This window comes from Nerophis lumbriciformis, linkage group LG11 (genome assembly GCF_033978685.3).
Source record: "Nerophis lumbriciformis linkage group LG11, RoL_Nlum_v2.1, whole genome shotgun sequence".
Taxonomy (NCBI): domain Eukaryota; kingdom Metazoa; phylum Chordata; class Actinopteri; order Syngnathiformes; family Syngnathidae; genus Nerophis; species Nerophis lumbriciformis.
The window spans coordinates 36840828-36868713 of record NC_084558.2 but is presented as its reverse complement, the minus strand read 5'-3'; the positions used below and the strand labels follow the sequence as shown (position 1 = coordinate 36868713).

Sequence of the window (27886 nt, the reverse complement as noted above, 5' to 3'; positions counted from 1 at the left end):
AAGGCTTGGTTTCTTAGATTCTGGTTTTAACCCATGTGTCATCCACATATGTATACCAAAGACTTGGTGCTGTTCCCTTAAAATAGCTCAGAGCTCTCTTTTCCATGTCCTCCATGTAAAGGTTTGCCATAATTGGGGATACAGGAGATCCCATGGCACAACCGTTTTTTGTTGGTAAAACGTTCCCATGAATTGAAAGTACATGGATTGAAGGAAAAGTCCCAGCAAAAGACAAATCTGTTCTGGGTTTATTGTGGATCTATCCTGTAAGGTGTGATCACCTCGTAGGCGTTGCCTCACAGTCTCTACTGCATCCTGGGTTGTCCATGGAGTTTTGGAAATTATGTGGTGTTTTGCCAACCAAAGGTGCTTAGATGTTGGCCACATACTTAGCAATATTGTATGTCACAGAGATAATGCTGCTGACAATGGGTCTGAGGGGAGCCCCATCTTTGTGTATTTTTGGATGGCCATAAATACCAGGGATGGTTTCTTGTGGGTGTAATCGGTAATACATAGCCCGGTTCATGGCTTCTGAGATTTGTGGTGTTTGTAAGTACTCAATGATTTAGTCTCCTCTTGTACCCTCCTGTTGGGTCTATTTTGAGTATTTTCATACATGTTAGACTGTAACACATATTAGAAATAGTCAATATGCTTTAGACTCTAACACATATGAAATACCCAACACATGTTAGACTCTAACACATATGAAATACTCAAAAGAGACCCAACAAGTGGGTTCAAGAGAATAATTAGTGAGTACTTACAAATGCTACAAAAGTCAGAAGTCATCAACCGGGCATTTTATTACCGATTACACCCACAAGAAACCATCCCTGGTATTTATGACCTTCTAAAAATACACAAAGATGGGGCTCCCCTCAGACCCATTGTCAGCAGCATTAACTCTGTGACATACAATATTGCTAAGTATGTGACCAACATCTTAGCAGCGTTGGTTGGCAAAACACCACATGTCCAAAACTCCATGGACTTTGTAGCAAAGATCAGTGACCTAAAACTTAAAATGGATGGTTGGAGTAAATAAACGCTCCTACAGGTCACTATTTGAGGAAATGTGTCAGATTGAGTTGATTTTAATTTTACGAGCTATTTAATGTGTTGGTATTTATTGTGTTGCTTCAAATAACATGCGATAAAACATGTCCTCCCAATCACTCATGATTACGACAGTCACCTCCTCAAGTCAGTGGCTGGCAAGGACCTTCTGTCCTCTTTCACACAATCGCCTCTATGACCCTTAGATTGTTGCGTTAGCGTCTTAACATCTCATAAAACAAAGCAACTGTGAAGGCAATGTATAACGATAACGGATATAATCCACTTTAAATTGATTCTTGTACCTTCTCTGTAGCAGCTCGAGCGCACACATGTGTAACGTAATAATAATACTGTTATAATAATAAGCCTTCTACCAGGTTAAAGTGCAGCCATGTGTTTTGTGCACCATTAAGTGCATTACCGCTTAGATAGACATTTCTGCCGTATGTTCCCTGCTTATTATACTCTGGCTATAAAGTTACATTATAGTTACAGCGCTGTCCAATATGGCTGTTGGTGATTCAGAGTCTGATTAAAATGACATTCTCCGTTAGCAACCCAACCTTACAAGTACGGCGACATCATCTTTACCAGGTTCTGTACTCCTGACTTGCAGTCTCGGACCGATTTTTTTAGTCACGCCGCTTTCCATCTTTGTCGCTCAGATGGCGTGTTTGTTTGTGCAAGATGTCAAGAGAGTAGCCGCCGCAGGCTCCAAAACAAGAACGTCTGTCAAATAACAACAATGGCTCTGAGGCGAAAAGAAGCGAGTAATTGCCCATTTTTTTGTGGGGGGTTTTTCGCCACACCGTTTTGAGCTCCCAGCCACTCTTATTTAAGACCCTCATTAGCGCCGTTTATAGATTAATTGGCCCTCAGTTTACAGTCATTTCACACAGGCCATATGTTAATTCCAGCCTTATTATTGCTTATTGTTGGGTTTTGAGTGCAGCTTAAATTTAAAGCCCAGTTTGGCAATGAACTGATAAACAGAATGCAGCAGTGGTAATTTATATATTTAGTTTGAACCCAAGAATCTGTTTGCTGTAGAATGTCAAGTTATTTTTGTGAAAGCCATGGAGTACTTTAACCACTGTAAGAGAAATGCACACTCTGCTATCTTTTATATTTTTTATTTGTACTATACATCACACTTGCTGTTATCTTGTAGCATCATAAAGAAAGCACTGGAAAGACAACTAAAAATGTACTTTGAATACAAAGTCAGCGTTCTCATGTACCAAATAAATGTTTTTACTATAACATTTTTTTTTTTTTAAAGAAACAAATTGTATTCACCCAAAGTCCAAAACCATACCTTTTTTATTAACGCTAAGTTATCGTGCGCAAGTGTAAACGTCATGACCTTGTTCCAAATAAACTATTACTATCGTTGAGGAAGCCATATTGTACTGAGCAGCCAGGGCATGCTTCTGTTGTGGTATTGCAAAGAAACCTAAGGAAAGCTAAAGAAAAGGCTCCTTTAGATCCGGGGTTCCTAATCTTTTGGGGGTCACCAACTTTCCCACTACAGAAAGGCCTTCAAATATTAACATATTAGTCATCTTACTTTTGATTTTAATTGTATTCAATAATTATATCTAACCTGAATACAGTTTTTATAACCTTGTCAAATAATATAAAAAAAACATCTGTTAATCACAAAGATTGTTATTATTTTAACACATAAACCTTAGGTTTAGGTCAGGCTGATTAGAAAAATAAGCACTAATCAAATATACTGCATAAGAAGGGACTCCTAAATAACCGATGAAAATTAAATTTACATACAATTATTATTAAACTTTCAAAGCAATTCAAGTGCAAATAAAAGTACAGCTTCACCACTTTAGTTGTAATTTTTGCACATAAGACATTTCTGTATAACTTTAGCTCCAGACTTCGTCTGTTTGTTTGATATTTTCATTAATCCCAGAAGTGGTGGAAACATGTATTGCAACCGTGTACCGCTGCGGCCCATATGGACCACAGCTGAGAAACACATATATTTTGGGGACCCTATAGGGGGCTCTCACGCATGTTTAGAAACACTGCTTTAGAAGCTACCCAATGTGAAAGTTGTGTGACTTGACTTTAAAGATATTTGACTTAAGAGGCTCCACTGTAACTATTGACTTAATAATAAACAGTGCTCCTTGCTAGTTCTCCCTCCGCCTCCCCCTATACACGCTTAACTTTTGAGCCGGCTCCAGAAAAAGCAGATGAAAGCCAGCTGCTTTGAGCCTGGCAAAGATGTCTGCCCCGGGTTCTGATTATTGAATCTGGATCCCTTAGCATCCAAGTTATTAAACACGCATAATTTAGCCTTTGGCTTGCCTGTTTGTTGTTTTATCTCTTGATTTGTTAAATGTAAATCAGTAATAATTAAATACATCACCTGGATTGGCGTATGTCTGACATTTTAGGTGGATGATTTGCATATGTTTTCCCGCTGCAAGGGCTTAATGGGATTTAACCCTCTGTCATCGCACCATAAATCAGGTTTGTTGATTTGGAAAAAAACATCTAATTAACTTAAACACAATCAAGTGATGTGATTTTTTTTTTGTGAGGAGAAAGTGCCTGCAGCAGAGGTTAATATGTACTTGTGCTGATAAGAGCTCTCCATGTGCACTCATCTGCTTCTCTCTGCTGTTTTCTTCACTCCAGGTGTGACTCAGAAAACCGTTACCTTGGCAATCCACTCAGAGGGACCTGCTATTGTGAGTAACAGACGCACACATGCACTCGTTCGTCTTGGCTTCTCCCCCCACTGTCTTTCAACCCTTCCGCTCGGAGGCAGATGGAGCGTCTTTGGCAGCCGGCGTTGGCGCTTGTTCAGTGACAGAATGACTTGTTGTGAAAGTGTCAAGTGCATCAGAAGAAGTGAGTGATTGAGCTAATCAAGGGGACGGAGGAGGAGAACTTCTACACTGGGCTACTCACACACTCGCTCACCCACCCACCCCTTCATTCATTTAGAAATACTTAGTGTGACTGGCTTGTCAAGTGTGAGGAGAAATATCAAGGTGATAGCGGCATCTCTGGATGTATAACATCGCCGGTTTCGTCCTTCATGGTGCTTCATATTTTTGTGCTCCTCCCCACCTTCGCTCTAGACAACAAGCGCTTTGGCCAAGCTTTTGTCCCCTTTTGAAATGCCATAGCGTGACACCAAGCTCCGTGATAAGACAGGAACGTCACGCCCGGAGCCTGTTTTAACCTCTCTGCATCACTGACACTTGCTTTTGAGCTCTGTTACGTTTGGAAAACAACACTTCCTGACTGTCTAATGCTACATTATCTCATGAAAGTCCCATTTCAGCAGTCATTCTCAATATAGTGCATTTTGTCAAGGGACACATTTCTTTAGAGTAGTCAATGTGTAGCAGTATGTATTTACCATCTGCTGAAAATGACTCAGCACACAGTCGTTATTGTCCAAACCAGGTGTGTCCAATCGTTTGGACTTGGGGGCCGCATTAGGCTAAAACAATTTGGTCATTTGGTATATATATGTGTATGTGTGTATACGTATACATATATGTATTTATATATGTATATATTTATACATGTGTGTGTGTGCTTACATATTATATTAATATAATGGATGTATAAATAATATAATTGGATATTAAGATAATGTAAAATTTAGACTCCTACCTTGTTTACTTCTGTGACAACCTCCTTAAAGTTTTGTAATCAATCAGAAATATCGAGCTTCTAAAATGCTCCAAACATCCATCCCATCCATCCGTAATTCCTTGAATTGCCACCGGGTATATAGTATGCGCCTGCCTAGAATTACCGCCGGGTCAAACTCGTTTTGCAAAATAATTAGCGCATGCTTATTAGCATTACCGCCGGTTCAGAATTACTGCCGGGTCAAACTTGTTTCGCAAAATATTATTTTTATTAGCGCATGTCTAGAATTACCGCCGGGTCAAACTCGTTTCGCAAAATAATTAGCATATGCCTAGAATTTCCGCCGGGTCAAACTCGTCACGTCACGAGTGACACTTCACCTGTCATCATTTTCAAAATGGAGGAGGCTGATTTCAATAATTTAAAATTGCATAAAGGGAAGAAGATAAAGAGCTATTCAGTAGGATTTAAGGTCCAAGCTATTGAATATGCTAAAAAGAACAGTAAGCAGCTATGTTTTATTAATATACCGTAGCTGCGTGTGTCAAATATGAGTCATTAAATGACTCCCGCCTCCTGGTGGTAGAGGGCGCTAGTGATCCTTCTTGCGACTACTCGGCTGCAGAAGAAGTGACAACAAGCAGCAACAGTTAGCAGCGATCGTTTATTTTTCCCTCTCGCTTGCACTTTTAACATGGAGGATTACATATCTAAAATAAAACAGTTTTCTAAACAAGACTTTCAATCGAAGCAGGAGGTAATAATTAAAGGAAGATCTCCATCGAGACAGAGAGACTTTTAAAACTGAAGAAAGATAAGGAAGACTTCTATAAACAAGTTATCGATGCTTTTGTTCAGAAGGAGCTGTGCATGGACTTCATTTATAAGTAAAGGTAAGACCATAATAACGTTTTTTTTTAATTAAATGTGCCTTTCATGATGGTATCCTTACATCACACTCAAATTTATAAGCGCAGGCCTAAATTTACCGCATGCCTTTGGTAAGCGCCGGAGTGAGAAGAGGTTTTAAAATACTTAGCGCAGGCTTACATTTACCGCATGCCTTTGGTAAGCACCGGAGTGAGAAGAGGTTTTAAATTAATTACCGCCCCGGCGCTAATTCAAATAAAATACGGTAAGTGTAGAAGTATTTTTCCCACCATGCAGCATTGTAATGGTTTTAAATGGGCGTAATTTTTAATATTTAATGGCGCGTGGACGGTTTTTTATAATATTTACAAAGTTCAGTGAGCAGGTTGTGTGACCATGTATGTTGACTTTCTGTGTTGCAATTTCTTTTTGCGCCATGGCTTGGGAAATTTGTCTGGATTGGCTCATTTAAGTAAATGCTGTGCTGTGTACTCTTCTAATAACAATTCATGGTCATTGACCTAAATTATTCACAATGTCCCTAAGATGGCGGCAAAGTTGCAGCAACATACTGTCAGATATTTAAAGTTGATTGCAGGCCAGATTCCAAGACATCTTGCGGGCCAAATTGAAGACGCCGCACATAGTTTGGACATCCCCGGTCCAAACTATTGCAAAATGCATCTCTATAGTTCTGAAACCTTAAAGTACTTTCACATGACATTTCAAGTACAGCCCCCGCAACTAGGACACAGAACCAGTTTGCATATTTGCAGGGAAATGTCACGATCATAACAACAGCAGTGGTTGCAAATAGCTGTCGTGCAGTAATATAATTAATACAGTTCTCTAACATAATGCGTCCAAAGTGTGGCCTGGGGAAATATGTAGCCCCATAGCTCGTTTTCTACTGACATTGTAGAAAAACTTAAACAAAAATGGGAAAAAATAAGGCAAAAGGGCACAATGTAAAGCTAAAAAGCTAATAATGACACAGCTTTGTGAAGAGCTTAAGCTATATTTAACACACTTCCTTGTAGTATGTATTGGATATGTTTTGGTGTAAACCTTGTGTACATTTTGCTCCACAGTCACATTTCTAACCCGTTTTTTTTAGTCTGTCTGCATGTACGTTGGTAGCAGCGTTCCCAGATGGCAAATGAAACCACGCCCTACTCTGTCCAAAAGTATCATAATGTATCTCTTAAAAATGTACACTGTTTAAATATATATCTTAAAGAAGTAGCCGCTATTTTTTTTTTCCAGACACGGTCGAAAATGAACTACATAAATATATAGATTCACCCGGTCACAACATCAGGCCTTCACACTCGCCCATCGATTCAGAGCTGCATAAACAATGTTTTTAGCTGCATTCACACTTTTTAGTGATTAATCGCAGTAAATCACTTGCTTGTATAATTTGAATTACATTTTAAAAAGCACATAAATATTTCGACACAAGTGCAATTTTATGGTCAGAATTAGAACCAGTCAGAGTCTCCTCCCTCATCTTTGCACTGACAGAAGCATTGACCTGACCACTGACCGTATAACAAACCACACTGCTTTTCGGGTAACCAAGACAAAGACGCCCACTTGGTCAAAATACATTTCCTAATTATTCTGCGTATATACATGATTAATGCGATCATTTTTTTGGTGATTAATCGCATGAGGTAACTTTAAGAGCCCTGATTTACAAAACGCTTTTTAAGCTGTTTTATGAAATTGAAAAGTATGGACACCCCCACTCTAACATTATGGACTAAAACAAAAGTAGGAATGGTGGCAAGTAAGGATGGGCGATACGGCCTAAAATCTATGTTGCGATATATATTGCAGCCTCCTGCGATAATGATATATATTACAATATATTGTTTGACATGTAAATAATTAATATACTCATTTGAAAACGGGGTACAAAGGCTCCTGATTTAGCTGCTGACATATGCAAGAACATATTGCGTCATTTCTAGTTGTATTATATAAATGTATATGAATCTACTTGCTAATTTACTGTTATTAGCTGGTTACTTTCTGTTGTAACATAACATGTAAACACTTATTCTTCTGTTTGCAATATTTTACAGTTTTGGGTGATACTACAAATTAGGGTAAGTCGTTAAAGGGGCAGCATTGGTCATACTGATACTTGAAATGTTCAAGATCGTTAAATAATAAAATTTTTGATCACTATTATAATCAGACAAAAACACAGGATAGCGGTGTAACAATATCAATTAAATAGTTTAATTATTTCCTACCACTGGCCAGGATTTAAATCCTTTGGTTTTTGCCCTTTAAGTCCTCCTGTGTCCAGGGGACTTATTTTACTGAGTTTGTAGGCAATAACAAAAATCTTTTTTTCATAATAAAAGAAATAGATCTAACCACTGTAGTATCGACCATACAATAATATTATATTTGTAGATTTGCGCACCTTTGTTTACATTCAAGAGCTTGAGCCTGTTGCATATTCTCCTACGGTGTGTAGTGTAGCATATTTAGCTATTCTTCATCTGCCAGGGATGATACTGTACTTGCAAGAAACTTAGTTTATTTGCTGCCATGGAAATGAGGATTGCTGACTTAGAAAAGGCTTTGTACTGTGGAAGGACATTAGCCACTAGTTAGGACCCTACATTGCGTTGAGAACGCAATCGTTCGTTTGTCGCTGTCAACTTTGCAGGACACAGCAACATGCATTGTCACAATATAACGATAGTATTAAAAACTATTGTCGGCCAAATGTATATCATTTATATCGTCCATCCATCTCATCCATTTTCTACCGCTTATTCCCTTCGGGGCTGCGGGGGATGCTGGAGCCTATCTCAGCTACAATCAGGCAGAAGGCGGCGTACACCCTGGCAAGCAAACTCCACACAGAAAGATCCCGAGCCCGGGATTGAACTCAGGACTACTCAGGACCTTCGTATTGTGAGGCAGACGCACTAACCCCGTCAATGTCCTTTTTGTTAGTAGCAACACGGGTGTAAAATAATAGTTGAAAACTATGTAGTTTACTTGCGTCGTATCCTCACTCAGCTTTGATGAAAATCCTGATTGCAGTTATTGGATTTGATTGCATCTGTTTTTGGATTCCACTTGTCATCAGTCAGAATGTCGCTCAAACTTTTTTTTTGAATGTTTTGCATTTCCCAAAAATATGTGGTGTTAGTCATGCATATCGTAAGACTTGACAGTGTATTTTTGAACATACAGTATAAAATGTAGCTTATACTATTATGTTTTTCCTTTCTTCAATAGACAATCTGCTGATCGACTACCAGTTCACCTTTAGCCTCATTCAGGAAGATGATAACCACTACACGGCCATCAACTTCATGGCCTCACCTGAGCAGGTATGTTTCACAAGCAAAGCAAGTTATAGATCACACATGCTCGTAACCATGCTAGCAGATGTAACAGTGAGTCAGTATGAAGAGTTACTGTGATTTTGTTGGTGTGTGTGTGGTGGATAATTTGCAGAGAGCAGCTCTCTGACATATCACAAGTCAATTATCACCATGATGACGACTCCACGAATCGTGTTTTTCGGCTGTCACATGCTTAGTCATTACACAGTTTTGTAAGCTAACTTATACAGCTTTCTGTCAAATGTCTGATGTTTTGTATTTTGTTCTGTCACCTAAAGGCCAACAAGAACTTGGACATGTCCATCAATGCATCTAACAACTTCAACCTCAATATCACTTGGTCTGTGGGATCCACAGGTACTTATTATAAAGCGTGCCGCTTGATTATTATGCATTAAATGCATGTGATAGTTTTACAGTGGACTAGGGTTGTACGGTATACCGGTACTAATAAAGTACCGCGGTACTAATGTATCAAAAACGGCGCTATACTGTTTTTGAAAAATGGCGGTTCCTTTTTTTTTTTTTTTTACGGGCATGAAGGCGCGCCGTCATCACGTTGTGACATTGCTGGTTTGGCGAGCAGAGGGGCATGTTCGGCAACGCACATGCACGGAGTACATGCAATCAGACACGGTGTGTAGAAAGAAAGAGAGAATGGACGCATTTTGGCTTAAAAACTAACGATAAAGATGAAACTTTAACACTGACACGCCGCTCAGCAAGAGGTGCTTTAAAACATAGCTAGCGGCTAGCGTCCATCCGCAGTCGCTAAATCACAAATTTTCGCCTCCATGGCGACATATAGACTGGCTGGGGTGTTTTGTGGACTTGGAGAAGGCATTCGACCGTGTCCCTCGGGAAGTCCTGTGGGGAGTGCTCAGAGAATATGGGGTTTCGGACTGTCTGGTTGTGACAGTCCGCTCCCTGTATGATCAGTGCCAGAGCTTGGTCCGCATTGCCGGCAGTAAGTCGGACACGTTTCCAGTGAGTGTTGGACTCCGCCAAGGCTGCCCTTTGTCACCGATTCTGTTCATAACTTTTATGGACAGAATTTCTAGGCGCAGTCAAGGCGTTGAGGGGATCTGGTTTGGTGGCTGCAGGATTAGGTCTCTGCTTTTTGCAGATGATGTGGTCCTGATGGCTTCATCTGGCCAGGATCTTCAGCTCTCACTGGATCGGTTCGCAGCCGAGTGTGAAGCGCCTGGGATGAGAATCAGCACCTCTAAGTCCGAGTCCATGGTTCTCACCCGGAAAAGGGTGGAGTGCCATCTCCGGGTTGGGGAGGAGATCTTGCCCCAAGTGGAGGAGTTCAAGTACCTCGGAGTCTTGTTCACGAGTGAGGGAAGAGCGGATCGTGAGATCGACAGGCGGATCGGTGCGGCGTCTTCAGTAATGCGGACGCTGTATCGATCCGTTGTGGTGAAGAAGGAGCTGAACTGGAAGGCAAAGCTCTCAATTTACCGGTCGATCTACGTTCCCATCCTCACCTATGGTCATGAGCTTTGGGTTATGACCGAAAGGACAAGATCACGGGTACAAGCGGCCGAAATGAGTTTCCTCCGCCGGGTGGCGGGGCTCTCCCTTAGAGATAGGGTGAGAAGCTCTGCCATCCGGGAGGAGCTCAAAGTAAAGCCGCTGCTCCTCCACATCGAGAGGAGCCAGATGAGGTGGTTCGGGCATCTGGTCAGGATGCCACCCGAACGCCTCCCTAGGGAGGTGTTTAGGGCACGTCCGACCGGTAGGAGGCCGCGGGGAAGACCCAGGACACGTTGGGAAGACTATGTCTCCCGGCTGGCCTGGGAACGCCTCGGGGTCCCACAGGAAGAGCTGGACGAAGTGGCTGGGGAGAGGGAAGTCTGGGCTTCCCTGCTTAGGCTGCTGCCCCCGCGACCCGACCTCGGATAAGCGGAAGAAGATGGATGGATGGATGGATGGCGACAAATAAAGTGAGTTTCTTACAAGAATCATCCCTGCAGGACAAGGAACTGCTAAACATGCTTCATTACACACCGTAGGAGGATACAATAGCTCACCGTTAACAGCAAGCTGGCGCTCCTCAATGTAAACAAATGCCATGGGTGGATCTACACCTGACATACACTGTAATGATACCAAGTACAAGGGCGTCTCTAGTCGGTACTACTATGATTACATTGATATTTTTTATCGTCCCCAAATTTTTTTTCCGTTTAAAAAAAAATTATATTAGGTTTATAAACTCAGGAACTACATCCCTGGCCACATGAGGACTTTGAATATGACCAATGTATGATCCTGTAACTACTTGGTATCGAATCGATACCAAAATGTGTGGTGTCAACCAAAACTATTGTAAAGCATCCAAACAACAGAAGAATAAGTGTTTATTATATTTTAACAGATGCGTAGTTGGAACATGTTAAAACAAATAACCAGATATTAACAGTACATGAACAAGTAGATTTTATTTTTTATTTTTATTTATTTATTTATTTTTTGGTCCTGTCCAGCTTCTCAGGCAAATCATATAGTAGATGTAGATGCCCATGTCGGCTGTTCAGATTTACTTTACAAAAGAGAAGTGTAGGATACTTCTCTTGTTGCCTTATTTGTATTTGACTTTATTAAATGTATTTATATTATCATTTGGTGCAGCCGGGCCGGAGCAGGAGGGGATAGAAAGAGAAAAAAAAGAAGACAGAGGGGGAAATTGTGGGGACAAGAGGGGGGTTAGACAGAGAGACAAAAACAACAAGTAGATTAATAATAAATTTTCTACCGCTTGTCCCTCAAATTTGACAAAATAATAGAATAAAAAATTATACAATATGTTACTGCATACATCAGCTGCCAATTAAGGAGGCTTTGTTTACTTACTACTAAAAAACAAGTTGTCTAGTATTTTCACTATTTTATTTAAGGCCAGAATTGTTCTTCGATCGCAATAAGAAATGTATGTTTAATGTACCGTAAGATTTTTTGTTACAATGAAGCCAAAAAAAAATAAAAATTGTGGTCCCCTTTATTTAGAAAAGTATCAAAGTATTGAAATACATTTTGTTACCAGTACCAAAATATTGGTTTTGGGACAACCCTACAGTAGACTATATAGACATGAACTAAAATAATGTTAAACTAACTTACATTGGAAATTATGTGCATTGCAGTGAAATGCTAAATAGCCAGTATATATATATATTTTTTTTTTCCTTCAATTGTCATTCAAAATGCACATATCTCTATTGCTCAGGGTTTCTATCATGTATGTTCAACTAAAATGTTTTGAGGGGCACATTTCCAGAGAGCTCGGAAAGGGACTTATTTCTTCACTATTTTTCTTATTTTGTATATTCCTGAGAATCTACTGTTTTCAAAAGGACGTATAGGGACGGCGTGGCGAAGTTGGTAGAGTGACCGTGCCAGCAATCCTAGTCATGTCCGTTGTGTCCTTAAGCAAGACACTTCACCCCTTGCTCCTGATGGCTGCTGGTTAGCGCCTTGCATGGCAGCTCCCGCCATCAGTGTGTGAATGTGTGTGTGAATGGGTGAATATGGAAATACTGTCAAAGCGCTTTGAGTACCTTGAAGGTAGAAAAGCGCTATACAAGTATAACCCATTTATCATTTATTTATTTATTGCAAAAAAGCTCCTCAAAAATCATCAATATGACAGCATTCCGGTGTTTTTAGGAATCTGCTGCAAAAATGTTTGTCTCTTTCAATTTTTTTTGTACCGAACTTGCGAGTCGGTCTGGTGTCACTCCCAAGCCGGATTTGGATAGTCTTGGTTTATTCTCTTTTCCAGCGTAATAGATGCCATTTATCACATAACAATGATTTGGACAAATGGACACAAACCTTAGCAAAACTAGCATAGCTTTGTAAGCTACAATGCTAACATTACAGTCAGATTTTACCAGCAACATCGTGCTAGGTTATCCTATTCGCAACATTGAACATTGCCCCGAAACCTAAAGATCCTTATAATCTACATTATATTCTCCCATATGGTTAACAATATACAGTAGCAGTTGTTGCCCCTATGTTTTGTTAAAGTCTCTACACTATATAGACTCTTTCCCAGAGAACTAACATAGGAAGACGTTAGCATGTAACAAGATTGTGTTGCATATGCAGCGACTATTATGAGTCCTCCTGCGGAAAGACGCTCAAGGACACTGCAGCCATCCGTTCCTTGTGTTTATCTTCTCCTTTCGCCACGTTCTTCGTCTCACACAACAGCTGACATTTTCCGCACCCCGCTAAAACACGTTAACCTGCGGTGCTCCTCTGCAGCCACCGTAACCTTTTCGCAGCATTTGTCATTATTAATAGTTTTAAGTTGGGTCCCCAGTCTACCTCCACCGCCAAAGATATTGTGTCTCCAAAGAAACAGGGGGTGGGGGCTGCGGGCTGGGGGGCTCTTGACAATCGACAAGAGCCTTAAGCGCCTTTGGGAGGAGGAGGTGGGTGGTGGGAGGGGAGAGGAGGAGGGTGATTTCAATTAAGATAAACATGCTCACGTTGTCGCACTCAAGCTGTCATTTTCTGTTCTTTTGTTTCCAAGACGTGGGTTGGAATGTCAATGACTTGAGGCCATTGACACGAGCTGCAATATAAAATTATTTAAAACATTTAAATATATGTGAGGGAAAAAAAGTATGTTTTTGAGCGCTTATGGTTGGAAATTGATTTGCGTGTATTTCATCACGAAAGACACGTTTAAGTGTTAGTATTTTTGTCATCATTCAGAGCTTACTGACATAAAGTAAGTACAGTCTTTACATTCCATTAATGTAACTCTTCTCAAGACATGATACAGTGGGGCAAAAAAGTATTTAGTCAGCCACCGATTGTGCAAGTTCTCCCACTTAAAATGATGACAGAGGTCTGTAATTTTCATCATAGGTACACTTCAACTGTGAGAGACAGAATGTGAAAAAAAATCCAGGAATTCATATTGTAGGAATTTTAAATAATTTATTTGTAAATGATGGTGGAAAATAAGTATTTGGTCACTTCAAACAAGGAAGATCTCTGGCTCTCACAGACCTGTAACTAACTCGTTACCTGTATTAATGGCACCTGTTTAAACTCGTTATCTGTATAAAAGACACCTGTCCACAGCCTCAAACAGTCAGACTCCAAACTCCACTATGGCCAAGACCAAAGAGCTGTCAAAGGACACCAGGAAAAGAATTGTAGACCTGCACCAGACTGTGAAAAGTGAATCTACAATAGGCAATCAGCTTGGTGTGAAAAAATCAACTGTGGGAGCAATTATCAGAAAATGGAAGACATACAAGACCACTGATAATCTCCCTCAATCTGGGACTCCACGCAAGATCTCATCCCGTGGGGTCAAAATGATCATGAGAACGGTGAGCAAAAATCCCAGAACCACACGGGGGGACCTGGTGAATGACCTGCAGAGAGCTGGGACCAAAGTAACAAAGGTTACCATCAGTAACACACTACGCCGACAGGGAATCAAATCCTGCAGTGCCAGACGTGTCCCCCTGCTTAAGCCAGTGCATGTCCAGGCCCGTCTGAAGTTTGCCAGAGAGCACATGGATGATACAGCAGAGGATTGGGAGAATGTCATGTGGTCAGATGAAACCAAAATAGAACTTTTTGGTATAAACTCAACTCGTCGTGTTTGGAGGAAGAAGAATACTGAGTTGCATCCCAAGAACACCATACCTACTGTGAAGCATGGGGGTGAAAACATCATGCTTTGGGGCTGTTTTTCTGCTAAGGGGACAGGCCGACTGATCCGTGTTAAGGAAAGAATGAATGGGGCCATGTATCGTGAGATTTTGAGCCAAAACCTCCTTCCATCAGTGAGAGCTTTGAAGATGAAACGTGGCTGGGTCTTCCAGCATGACAATGATCCCAAACACACCGCCCGGGCAACGAAGGAGTGGCTCTGTAAGAAGCATTTGAAAGTCCTGGAGTGGCCTAGCCAGTCTCCAGACCTCAACCCCATAGAAAATCTGTGGAGGGAGTTGAAAGTCCGTGTTGCTCGGCGACAGCCCCAAAACATCACTGCTCTCGAGAAGATCTGCATGGAGGAATGGGCCAAAATACCAGCTACTGTGTGTGCAAACCTGGTAAAGACCTATAGTAATCGTTTGACCTCTGTTATTGCCAACAAAGGTTATATTACAAAGTATTGAGTTGAATTTTTGTTATTGACCAAATACTTATTTTCCACCATAATTTACAAATAAATTCTTTAAAATTCCTACAATGTGAATTCCTGGATTTTTTTTCACATTCTGTCTCTCACAGTTGAAGTGTACCTATGATGAAAATTACAGACCTCTGTCATCATTTTAAGTGGGAGAACTTGCACAATCGGTGGCTGACCAAATACTTTTTTGCCCCACTGTATCATGTCTTGAGAAGAGTTACATTAATGGAATGTAAAGACTACTTACTTTATGTCAGTAAGCTCTGAATGATGACAAAAATACTAACAGTTAAACGTGTCTTTTGTGATGAAATACACGCAAATCTATATCTGATTGAATGCTAAAAACTTTATGACAGACCGCCTTAAAAACGGAATGGAATTTTACATTTTTTTACTGAATGAGACACCCAGAATGTACATGAAAATAAAGAATGTGGGATTTACAATATTAACTATGAACGATAAAACACTGAATAGTGACAACATATGAACGTCACACCCCCTCTCGATCGATATATTTTTCAATCAAGCGAAATGTAACAAAAATGCAAAAAACACAGCGAAATATGAACGTGAAAGATACAAAAGAAAACACCTACAATCTGATATATCTGATACATCACTAAGCTTTAGAACTTTGTTGAAAAAATCTTCCTCCGCGTCTGTCCCTGACACCCGCAAGCGAAATGTAACAAAAATGCAAAAAACACAGCGAAATATGAACGTGAAAGATACAAAAGAAAACACCTACAATCTGATATATCTGATACATCACTAAGCTTTAGAACTTTGTTGAAAAAATCTTCCTCCGCGTCTGTCCCTGACACCCGCATTTTAGGCTGGCCGCTCTGGAAACACTCGGTGGAAACGCTCCCCACCCACACTGCTTGGTACCTCGTCTGAGCTGCTGTGACTTAAATTACAATAGTAACTAGTATATCATGCAAAAGTGCAGAATCCAACCATTGAAATAGTTTGTATAGTTCAAGATTTACGGTAATTTGAAAACATCACTGCACATCCGGCGGGCCAGATTGAAAAGCTTAACAGGCCGGATGCGGCCCCCGGGCCTCAATTTGCCCAGGGCTGCTCTACTGTATATACAAATACAATATAGACTAGGTCGGTTGTATATCTGATTTGCTAGATTTTGCCTGTAGTTTGTGATCAGTTGACTATGGGCAAAAGTAGTTTTTTTATGATAGCATTTATGCACAGCTAATCTGGATCTCTGAAAAAACAGATTTTAGTTGCGACTTTTTCTACATCAAAAAGGCAAAAACACTGATGAACACAGCAGAGATTGGATAGTTTAGTGAGCTCCTCGGATCGGCCATGGCAGTGCGCCAAGGAGACGATCAAATTTGACTATCTAGAGGAAATAAACGTGAAATAAAGGTTTTTGTAGGTGAAACTGCGGAAAGATCATTACCGTTGCCAGAGGTGAGCAGTGAGGGAAGCTTCCTTCCAAAGCGAACTGGTGGAAGCCACACCTTCGGACATACTTGCCAACCTTGAGACCTCCGATTTCGGGGGTTGGGGGGCGTGGGGCGGGGCGTGGTTAAGAGGGGAGGAGTATATTGACAGCTAGAATTCACCAAGTCAAGTATTTCATACATATATATATATATATATATATATATATATATATATATATATATATATATATATATATATATATATATATATATATATATGTGTATATATATATATGTATATATATATATATATATATATATATATATATATATATATATATATATGTATGTATATATATATATATGTATGTATATATATATATATATATATATATATATATATATATATATATATATATATATATATGTGTGTATATATATATATATGTATGTATATATATATATATATATATATACAAATATATATATATATATACATATACACATATATATATATATATATATATATATATATATATACACATATATATATATATATATATACACATATACATATATATATATATATATATATATATATATATATATATATATATATATATATATCTACATCCTGAAAATATGCAAACAAAACTGTGTTTAAATAATTGATACTTCAAACTTGCATAATTAAATATTAAGGAATATATCATAACTTGGCTTCTGAGAGTTTCAAAATGTAATGAGTAAAATGATAAAGTTGTTGATAAACAAGCAATTATTTTAATAATTAAATATGGTTATTTTAAATGAATTATTATGATAATTTAAAATCAATTATTTCAAATATGTTTATTTTAATGTATAATTCTATGGCTGGATGTAATAAGGAGTCACGAAAAAATACAAATAAAAATACAATTACTTTTGATGTTTTTAGCAAAATATAGTAAAAATTTATTTTTTATTGTTATTTTTTTAAATTAATAAATATATTTATTTTTAGGTAAAATAAACATAATAATACAATTTATCTCTAGTCTGGATGATTTAGTTCTTGTCACCCTGTTGTCCTCCCGTCATGAAAAAAGGCTGTCCTCACTCAGGTCTGCATGGAGCTGGAGGGGGCGTGGCTTCCAGCTCCGGCTGAAAATCGGGAGATTTTCGGGAGAATATTTGTCCCGGGAGGTTTTCGGGAGAGGCGCTGAATTTCGGGAGTCTCCCGGAAAATTCGGGAGGGTTGGCAAGTATGCCTTCGGACCAAGGCGGCGTGTGCCGTGTCCAATTTCCAGCAAGTCTAATCAGGGGCCACGGTGCGTTTCGGTCCGCCTCAGGCAAGCTTTGGCACGGCGTCCTACCCACAGAGAATCATTTGACTTTGAGTTGATGGTCAAAGCAGACTATTCTAAGACACCCCTACGTAGACATTTATTTATTTTACATACGACCAATAAAATTGTTCAACTATAACATTTTGTGAGCAAACAAAAGCTGAAATGTAACCTAGAAATGGGTCTACAACTTAAGTTTGGAAACCCGAATCTATTGAATTTTGTCACATATAAAATGCCAAAATGTTCACACCATAATTGTTTGCCAGTGTCACAAACAAAACAAAAATAAATCGAAAGGTTTTCTTTTGAGCTTTCCTGCTTGCAAAATCAAAAAGTTAACGTCAATCATTTGCCCCTAACAGCTGGAACCATCTCTGGCGAGGAGGTACCCATCGTGTCCAAGAGCAACATCAAGGAATATCGAGACAGCTTCTCTTGTGAGAAGTTCACCTTCAGAACCAACCCCAATATAACATTTTATGTCTACGTCAGTAACTTCTCATGGCCCATCAAAATCCAGGTAAGGATGTTTGAGAGGAAAACATGCTGAAGTTTTTACTTATTTCAGTCACAAACTTTAACTTTTTTCGACGGCCGAATTTTTGGTGCATCACTAGTCAATAGTGCACACATATACAGGACTGTCTCAGAAAATTAGAACATTGTGATAAAGTTCTTTATTTTCTGTAATGCAATTAAAAAAACCAAAAATGTCATACGTTCTGCATTCATTACACATCAACTGAAATATTGCAAGCCTTTTATTATTTTAATATTGCTGATTATGGCATACAGCTTAAGAAAACTCAAAAATCTCAAAAAATTTGAATATTTCCTCAGACCAAGTAAAAAAAAAGATTTATAACAGCAAAACAAAATCAAACATTTGAAAATGTCAATTAATGCACTCAGTACTTGGTTGGGAATCCTTTTGCACGGATTACTGCATCAATACGGCGTGGCATGGAGGCAATCAGCCTGTGGCATTGCTGAGGTGTTATGGATGCCCAGGATGCTTCAATAGCGGCCTTTAGCTCATTTGCATTATTGGGTCTGGTGGCTAAATCAGGCTAGAATTAAGGTTTTAGAATGGCCTTCCCAAAGTCCTGACTTAAATGTGTGGACAATGCTGAAGAAAAAAGTCCATGTCAGAAAACCAACAAATGTAGCTGAACTGTACCAATTTTGTCAAGAGGAGTGGTCAAAAATTCAACCAGAAGCTTGAGGATGGCTACCAAAAGCGCCTTATTGCAGTGAAATTTTCCAAGGGACATGTAAGAAAATATTAACATTTCTGTATGTATACTTTTGACCCAGCAGATTTGGTCACATTTTCAGTAGACCCATAATAAATTCATAAAAGAACCAAACTTCATAAGAGTTTGTGACCAACAAGTATGTGCTCCAATCACTCCATCCCAAAAAAAATAAGAGTTGTGGAAAGTATTGGAAACTCAAGACAGCCATGACATTATGTTCTTTACAAGTGTATGTAAAGTTTTGATCGGGACTGTGTATATATATATATATATATATATATATATATATATATATATATATATATATATATATATATATATACATATATACATATATTTTTTGCATTTATTTATTTATTTATTGCATAATAGGTCCCCCATAAGGCATGAACGGCTGAGTCAGCATTAATTATTTCATTGTACGATTTTACGCAGACATTTGAGCAGTAGCAACATTTTAAAGTCCTTGCAGAGCTAGTTAAAGCTGCTTATGATACTTCAAATGCAGCTGCTGTCATTTTTTAGAGTTAATAAAAAAAAAAAATCAATTCCCAATGTTTTTTGAGGTGGTGCTTTCGTAGACTACACACCTGGCAATAATTGGAAAGTTCAGGGTCACATTGTTAATTGCCACACCAGTGTAAAAATACATTAATCGCCAATTGATGCCACATGGTGACACTTTCTTCACATAACTTTTGGTGTATACTATTATTTTTTTCTTTTGCCCTTCTTTTGGAATTTTGCAAAAAAAAAAAAAAAGCAAATGAAGAAGCAGAACATACTCATTTGAGCTCTCATAACGTCTTTCTCTCAGATTTTTGGTCACTGTAAAGGCAAGTAATTGAAGATAAACTTTTATCCCAACATATAACTGTATCCCATAAATGCATATGTTTGCATCCTAGTATTGATTTCTGTATTGGCTGCGTCCCTCTGTCCCACATGGTAGATTAGTGGAGCGCAGTGTGGTAATATTTTTAGGGTCAGCTCATCTATAGAGGTGCTCCAGTAATAGTTTTCTATTAAATTTCCTGGCACACAATCGCTTATTTATAGACTTCCCCGACTCGTTAAAATAGCCCTCTTCATCTTGCATGCCTGTGTGAGATTGCAATTTACACCATGTGTTTGTTTATTTATTTTTGCAAAAGCCAAACATACTAATTTCTTTTGAAAGTGGAAAAGCAAGCAATACATTTTACACCGTCAGTGAAATTACGTTCCATTTCAAGAAAGTCCATTCGCCATAACTGAATGTTTCTCAAATGATTTCATTGATCTGCTGCGATATGTCTTGAGAGTAAATGAACCCGAAATATATTACTTTGACCTGCACACTATGTGAGGGAGAATACAGCAGTGGCACTAGATCCAAGCGGTCCCACTTACTAGAAAGTCAACAACACATCATTGTGCACCATTGAGCCGTATTAACCATGTCACTGCCCATCTTGTCTCAGCTCAGCAACTCTACTGAAGGCATTAAAAAGTGGTGTCCTAATTTGTGACGCTCCCTACAGGTTGTGGTCAATATGCTTTGGAAGATATGCTCGTATACAATTATAATATTACAAGCAGTGAGAGGCGATGGGTGGGGGTGGCATTACTTGCTGCCCCACGGCTCAAAGCCTGTATATTGGAGTTTAACCCTGTAGACGATAAGGTAGCTTCCCTCCACCTCCGGGTAGGGGGACGGGTCCTGACTGTTGTTTTTGCTTACGCACCAAATAGCAGTTCAGAATACCCACCCTTTTTGTAATCACTAGAGGGAGTACTGGAGAGTGCTGGGGGATTTCAAAGGCTCACATTGGCAACAACAGTGAAAACTGAAGAGGCGCGATTGGGAGAAACGGCTGGCCGGATCTAAACCCAAGTGGTGTTTGTTATTGTAATTTGTGCTCACCACAGATTATCCATAACGAACACCATGTTCAAACATAAGAGTGTCCATTTGTGCACTTGGCACTAGGAAACCATAGGTCGCAGTTTGATGATCGACTTTGTGGTTGTGCCATCGGATTTGCGGTGTCATGTTTTAGACACTTGGGTGAAAAGCGAGGCAGAGTTTTTCACTGATGACCCCCTGATGGTGAGTTGACTTTGATGGTGAGGGAGGATGCCGGTCAGACCTGGCAGGCCCAAACGCATTGTGAGGAGCTGCCGGAAACGTCTAGCAGAGTCTCCGATCCGAGAGAGTTTCGATTCCCACCTCCGGAAGAAATTTTAACATGTCACAATGGAGGCGTTGGATATCGAGTCCGAGTGTACCATGTTCCGTGCTTCTATTGTCGAGGCGGCCGATTGGAGCTGTAGCCGCAAGGTGGTTGGAGATTGTCGTGACGGTAATTCCAGATCCCGCTGGTGGACACCAGCAGTGAGGGATGCCGTCAAGCTGAAGAAGGTGTCCTATCTGGTCCTTTTGGCTCGTGGGACTACGGGGGCAGCGAACAATGCCTCCAGCTATCAGAACACGGCTTCAGCCATTGCAGGGGCAAAAACTCAAACATGGGTGGAGTTCAGGGAAGCCATGGAAAAGGACTTCAGGATGGCTTAGAAGCAATTCTAAACCAACATCTGCCGTCTCAGGAAGATGAAGCAGTGCACTGTCAACACTGTGTATGGTGAGGATGGTGTGCTGCTGACCTCGACTCGGAATGTTGTGGATTGGTGGAGGGAATGCTTTGAAGACGTCCTTAATCCCACCTACGCATCTTCCTATGAGGAAGTAGTGCCTGAGGACTCTCCTATTTCTGGGGCTGAGGTTGCAGAGGTAGTTAAAAAGCTCCTCTGTGGCACGGCCCTTAGGGTGGATGAGATCCGCCCAGAGTTCCTTAACGGTCTGTATGCTGTGGGCTTTGCTACATTGCGTGAACAGTGGGGGTGGTTCCCCTGGATTGACAGACCAGGGTGATGGTTCCTCTCTTTAAGAAGGGGAACCGGGAGGGTATGTTCCAACTATCGAGGGATTACACTCCTCAGCCTTCCCGGTAAAGTCTATTCAGGTGTACTGGAGAGGAGGCTACGCCGGATAGTCGAATATCAGATTCAAGAGGAGCAGTGTGGTTTTTGTCCTCGTTGTGGAACTGTGGACCAGCTCTATACTCTCGACAGGCTCCTCGAGGTTGCACAGAAGTTTGCCCAACCAGTTTACATGTGATTTGTGGACTTGGAGAAGGCATTTAATCGTGTCTTTCGGGAGTCCTGTGGGGAGTGCTCAGAGAGTATGGGGTGTCGGACTGCCTGATTGTGGTGGTCTGTTCCCTACATGATCGGTGTCAGATCTTAGTCTGCATTGCCGGCAGTAACTCGGTCCCGTTTCCAGCGAGGGTTGGACTCCACCAGGGATGCCCTTTGTCACTGATTCTGTTCATTACTTTTATGAACAGAAATTCTAGGCACAGTCAAGATGTTGAGGAGATCCGGTTTGATGGCTGCAAGATGAGGTCTCTGCTTTTTGGTCCTGCTGGCTTCATCTGGCCAAGACCTTCAGCTCTCTCTGGATTTGTTTGCAGGCGGGTGTGAAGCAACTGGGTTGAGAATCAGCACCACCAAGTCTGAGTCCATGGTTATCTCCCGGAAAAGGGTGGAGTGCCACCTTCGGGGGTTCAAGTACCTTGGAGTCTTGTTCAAGAGTGAGGGAGGGGTGGATCATGATATCGACAGGCTGATCAGTGCAGCTTCTGCAGTGATTCAGACCCTGTACCAATCCATCTTGGTGAAGAAAGAGCTGAGCTGGAAGGCAAAGCTCTCAATTTACCGGTCGATCTATGTACCTATCCTCACCTATGGTCATGAGCTTTGGGTTTTGACCAAAAGGACAAGAGCACGGTTATAAGTGGTCGAAATGACTTTCCTCTGTCAGGTAGTGGGGCTCTCCCTTAGAGATAGGGTGAGAAACTCTGTCATTCGGGAGGAACTCAGAGTAAAGCCGCTGCTCCTCCACATCGAGAGGAGCCAGATGAGGTGGCTCAGGCATCTTGTCAGGATGCCCCCCGAACGCCTCCGACCCGTAGTAAGCCACAGGGAAGGCCAAGGACACGTTGGGGGGGGGGGGGGGGGGGGGGGGGCACTATGTCTCCCAGCTGGCCTGGGAACGCCTTGGGTTCCCCCGGGAGGAGCTGGACGAAGTGGCTGAGGAGAGGGAAGTCTGGGTTTCTCTGCTTAGGCTGCTGTCCCCGCGACCCGACCTATAGACACTCAAAGCTCTTCACAGAAAACTGAGAACCCATTATTTATGCACTCCATATTCAGATTGTATGGTGGTAAGCTAAATTTGTAGCCCCAGCTGCCCTGAGGTAGACTGACAGCATAGTTGTCAGTTTGCGCCTACAGCCCCTCCGACCACCACCAATCATTCATTCACATTCATACACCAGTGTTCTGCCACGTCGTTCCAATTACAAGCCAATATTAGACAAATGTGCCTTGACAATTAGTTTCAACGTCCTAAAGAAATTTTTGCGTCCAGTTTGCTTAAATTTTACACACTTGTAAATCCCCCAAGGGTGTGTGCTGTGCATTACGTTATGTGAGTAAATTTCAAGTCAATACGACTTTTAGGGCTTAATAGCAACGCCGCTATGTGGTGTATTTGTCAGAAAAATAATAGGGTATTACAGTAGGTGTGCATGTTTTGACAAATGTTCCGATTTGTATGTGCTGCAGTTCAGGAGTAGAAGAGTTGGCCCACACATAAACAAGTTAGATAATATCAAGTCAACCTACTTGATCTTGGATAGGTAGCATGATTGGTTACTTCTGTCTCATGTCACACTGTTCGCCTCACTTTGTTACACCTCACACGTTGAAAAAAATCAGCTGTTTCAATAGTTGGAAGCTAAATAAATACATGTGTATTCGCCCGCTCATCAGCATTCAAAGCCAAAAAACAACAAATTAGTCTCTTAAAAACACAACTCTGTTACTCTACCCTCCCCCTCACCTCCTGTGTGTCGGCCCTAAAGAGGACTAGGCTGCTGTTGACATTGTGTATGTATGTATGTATGTATGTGTGTGTGTGTGTGTATATGTGTGTCTTACTAAATGCTTTCAGGGGCAGAATGCATGTGAAGCATCAACAGTAGATAATGATGTGTCACTGTGATGTGGCCTGCCAGATAGAGTTCAGCTACCTCGCCTCCATCCCGTGTGTCTCCAGTAAAAGCATAACTATGCCTCTAAAGCATTATTCATTAAACACAGTCATGTATAAAACTATAATTTTCATGAGGCACATTTCCTAGTGGATAGTTAGTAAGACTAATTACAGCTTTTTCCCTTCCCTTATATAGATCGCCTTTTCCCAACACAACAGCATCATGGACCTTGTACAGTTCTTTGTGACATTTTTCAGGTGAGTAAAACGAGTTAAAACGCCTAAAACTTTAATTTCATGCTTTTTTTCAATAATTTTGGGGAACAGCCAAATAAAAAGCAAAATGCTCTGTAAGTCATTTGATGTATGAAATTAACTGAACTCACAATTTTTGTGTGTGACATTATACTTGACGGCAGTCTACTTTTGAGAATAATTGTCCTCAAAAAAAGCAGCAAAAAGAAGAAAAAGAAAATGTTTCGGTCTAATTTGACTTAATGCATGATGGTGGTTCACCTTTTGGCATAAGTGTCCCAAAAAGGCAGCAATTAGCCTTGGCCTCGTGATTTTTGTTAATATAATCAATTTTCTGAACCCTCGAGGACACTTTTAAAATGAATGATCACACTTAAAACCTGTTTTCCCTCTATATTGAAGGTAAAGGCTTGGATTTATGAGGAATTAATGGTGAAATTTGTATAAGTGAGTACATATTCCAGTATATCAATATATGAGCTTATAATGGGAGACAAACATTTCCCTAAAGTACATGCAGTATGTTGTAACTTTGCAATAGAACGGATGATTAAAATATTTAAAATGATAATAATACAAAAATACACAGCCATGTTTCATACAATTAGCCTTCAAGCCAACTCATATGTAGAGAATCAAACCATAAATAGAAGCAGAATGCATACGTTTGGTCTCCCAAGGTGCCTTGAAATTAAAACTAAAAGCTACTCACGCACTTCCCAGTCGTAAATGTATTTAACTTGACAGTCCAAATCATATAATTATGTCTTTTTTGCCTTAAGTGAGTCAGAACGTATTGTCGAAGCTGGAGCTGCAATATAAATATCCATCAAGTGCACAGTCAAACCTTATCATTTTAAATCTAAAAAAACCCACAAAAAACCCCACAAACATTTCACGATAGCCACCAACCCCAGCCATTGTGTGGTTTTGGCGGCCTGGTGCTCATTTCACTTTCTGACGTCCTATAACATATTATGTGAGTCGCTTGTCAGCCTATGCCTAAAGCACCTGCCCATCACACTAAAAAGCCATCTTGCAAAGCTCTTTCCCTAGTCACTTATCGCCTGCCTCTATCTGATCAAATTACAGTTAAAATTTAGGGATTGTTGGAAAGAAAACTTGCAGAAGGACTGAGCTGACTTCATAGGAACTCCAAAAATCCACCAATTGTATTAATACAAAAACAAGCCACACTCTAAATGGAGGACTAAATGTTTTCACCAATGAACCGCAGATCCCCAGTGCCCGCAGCTTCATGACAATACCACCACCATGCTTGACTCTAACTTAGCTATTTAGATAAAAATGGCAATTTTAGTAAATCTATTTCAGCAGCACAAGAACTACTGTAAAGTACAGTTTATGTCTATTGTGTTCTTCAATGTTTCCCTCTTGTTTTAATGCTAAAAAGACACACTGTAATAAAACAGTCACTTTTGTGCAATACTGTACATCTTTTTACTAACAGCCTTAAAGACCCCCTGATGTATTGTAAATGTGTTCTTGATGATGTAAATCATAATTGTTTCCCATTTAGACAATTTTTATGCTTCTAGTCTATTATATACTCATCAAGGAAATGTCTCAAGGTTGTTTAAATTAGCTTTTCAATATGCATAAATGAAAAATTTAATAATTTTATTGTATGCTTCAACGTTTGCAGTACGTTGTTATAAAAGAGCCAAAAAAAGTGAATACGTAGGAGTCATTTGACTTCATGCAAAACGACAAAGCACGTTTTGGAATAAGTGTTTTAAAAATAAAAAAAAAAGCGTCAAAAAGCCAAAGAAAAAGTGAATACCTCGGTCTTGTTTGACTTCACGCATGATAGTGATTGACTTTTTGGAATAAGTGTCACAAAAAAAGCCACAAAGGTAAATAATGCCTATTTTTATGAACATTGATAGGAATGTAAAAACATAAATAGGCATGAAAGACATATTGTATCTGTTATGAAGTGCGATGATCAAAACAAGTGCTTTTTTATGCCTTGCTACATGTATATATTACTGATGCATATCTTCAAAGTTCAAATCATTCTCACGCAGTAAGCCTCGCGCTGTTTGATGTTTACCGTCGCTCAAAGCAGATTTCACCTTTTCTCTTGTGGTCCCTGTCGCTTTTTCTCGCCATCGCCAGCGCTATCACGTTTCACACACACACACATCTTACACCGCCGTCTTCTGGTTCTCTCAAGGCAACACCCATCTGGGTTGTGTATATATCTGACTGATAGCTGGTGGGGGTTTAAATATCAAACAAATGCTTGTAGGTTCATCAGGTCCGAGTCGGTTATGTGAAAGGAGATTATCACATCTCACCTCCCCCCACAGGACGAGGGCGCGTTGCTCATATTACAGGATGTGCGCCATTATCTTTGTCGCTCCACGTCAGGAGCAGACTCATGTTTCCTTGTAAGTTAGAATTTAATGTAGATGTATGATTAATAGCTTGTTAATGACTCACCAATTACCTTCCTTGTGTTCTTACTTTTATGAACTGATTTTATTGGAGTTCTAAAGGCAGAGAGTGGAACCTCTGAGGTCAAGTACGATCCCTTAACCACTGTTAATTAAAGCTTGGAATACCTCACAATATAATATATTACTTATTGTATTTTGCCAATAACAGTAATATATATAATATTGGATGGAAAAAAGCCAGTATACAACAAAATCCGTATTTTTTCCCCCAGTCACTTTACGCATGTGTACATTTAATTAAATTTTTTTTAATTTGCACAGGATGTAAAGTACCGGTAGTCAAAATGTGCACATTTAGATACATTAAGTGTCAATAAGGATATTGATTTGAGCTGTTTTGTGCGTTGCCACTGTACCGCAGAAGAAAACAAAATGACAAATCGTTTTTCATTGTGTATGTTGTTCAACCCCTATGTCTAATACTAAAATGTAAGGAAATATTTATCACACAAGTGTAAAAATATTCTAAGCATTGCACTTTATTTATTCAACTTCCTGTTGCGATTCTTGGTCTCTCCTTGTTGAAGCTGGTCATTATTTTGGATAAATGTGGGAAAAAGTCTATATGTATTTATATTTTGTAAAACCAAAAGAAAAACTTAAAAAAAATAAATGCTTAAGTCTTCTTTTTCATACTGCAATATTTTCCGTCAATTTCACAAAATTTACGGAAATCTCGTTAAAAAAATAAACAATGCTTTTTTTATGCTCACTGCCATTAATAAAGACTTTACTTTTGACTAATTCTTTAATTTCAGACTAATTTATAATTTCTGATCCGTGCTTGTTTTTGCCGCCTTAGTTGTTTCCTGTCACTTCTCCTGGTGGCGGCGGTGGTGTGGAAGATCAAACAAACCTGCTGGGCTTCACGGCGGCGAGAAGTAAGTACACA

The 27886-nt window shown here is 39.9% G+C and overlaps 1 protein-coding gene across 1 annotated transcript in view; it reads left to right on the top strand.

The window, feature by feature from the left end:
* Positions 1–27886, top strand: part of atrnl1b (attractin-like 1b) — a 113325-nt gene that overhangs the window by 56297 nt on the left and 29142 nt on the right. The window contains exons 21-26 of the mRNA XM_061966723.2: positions 3736–3788; positions 8854–8948; positions 9242–9320; positions 18259–18416; positions 24450–24511; positions 27797–27875. Of these exons, the coding sequence (XP_061822707.2) occupies positions 3736–3788; positions 8854–8948; positions 9242–9320; positions 18259–18416; positions 24450–24511; positions 27797–27875 (526 nt within the window). The remainder of the gene's footprint in view (positions 1–3735; positions 3789–8853; positions 8949–9241; positions 9321–18258; positions 18417–24449; positions 24512–27796; positions 27876–27886) is intronic.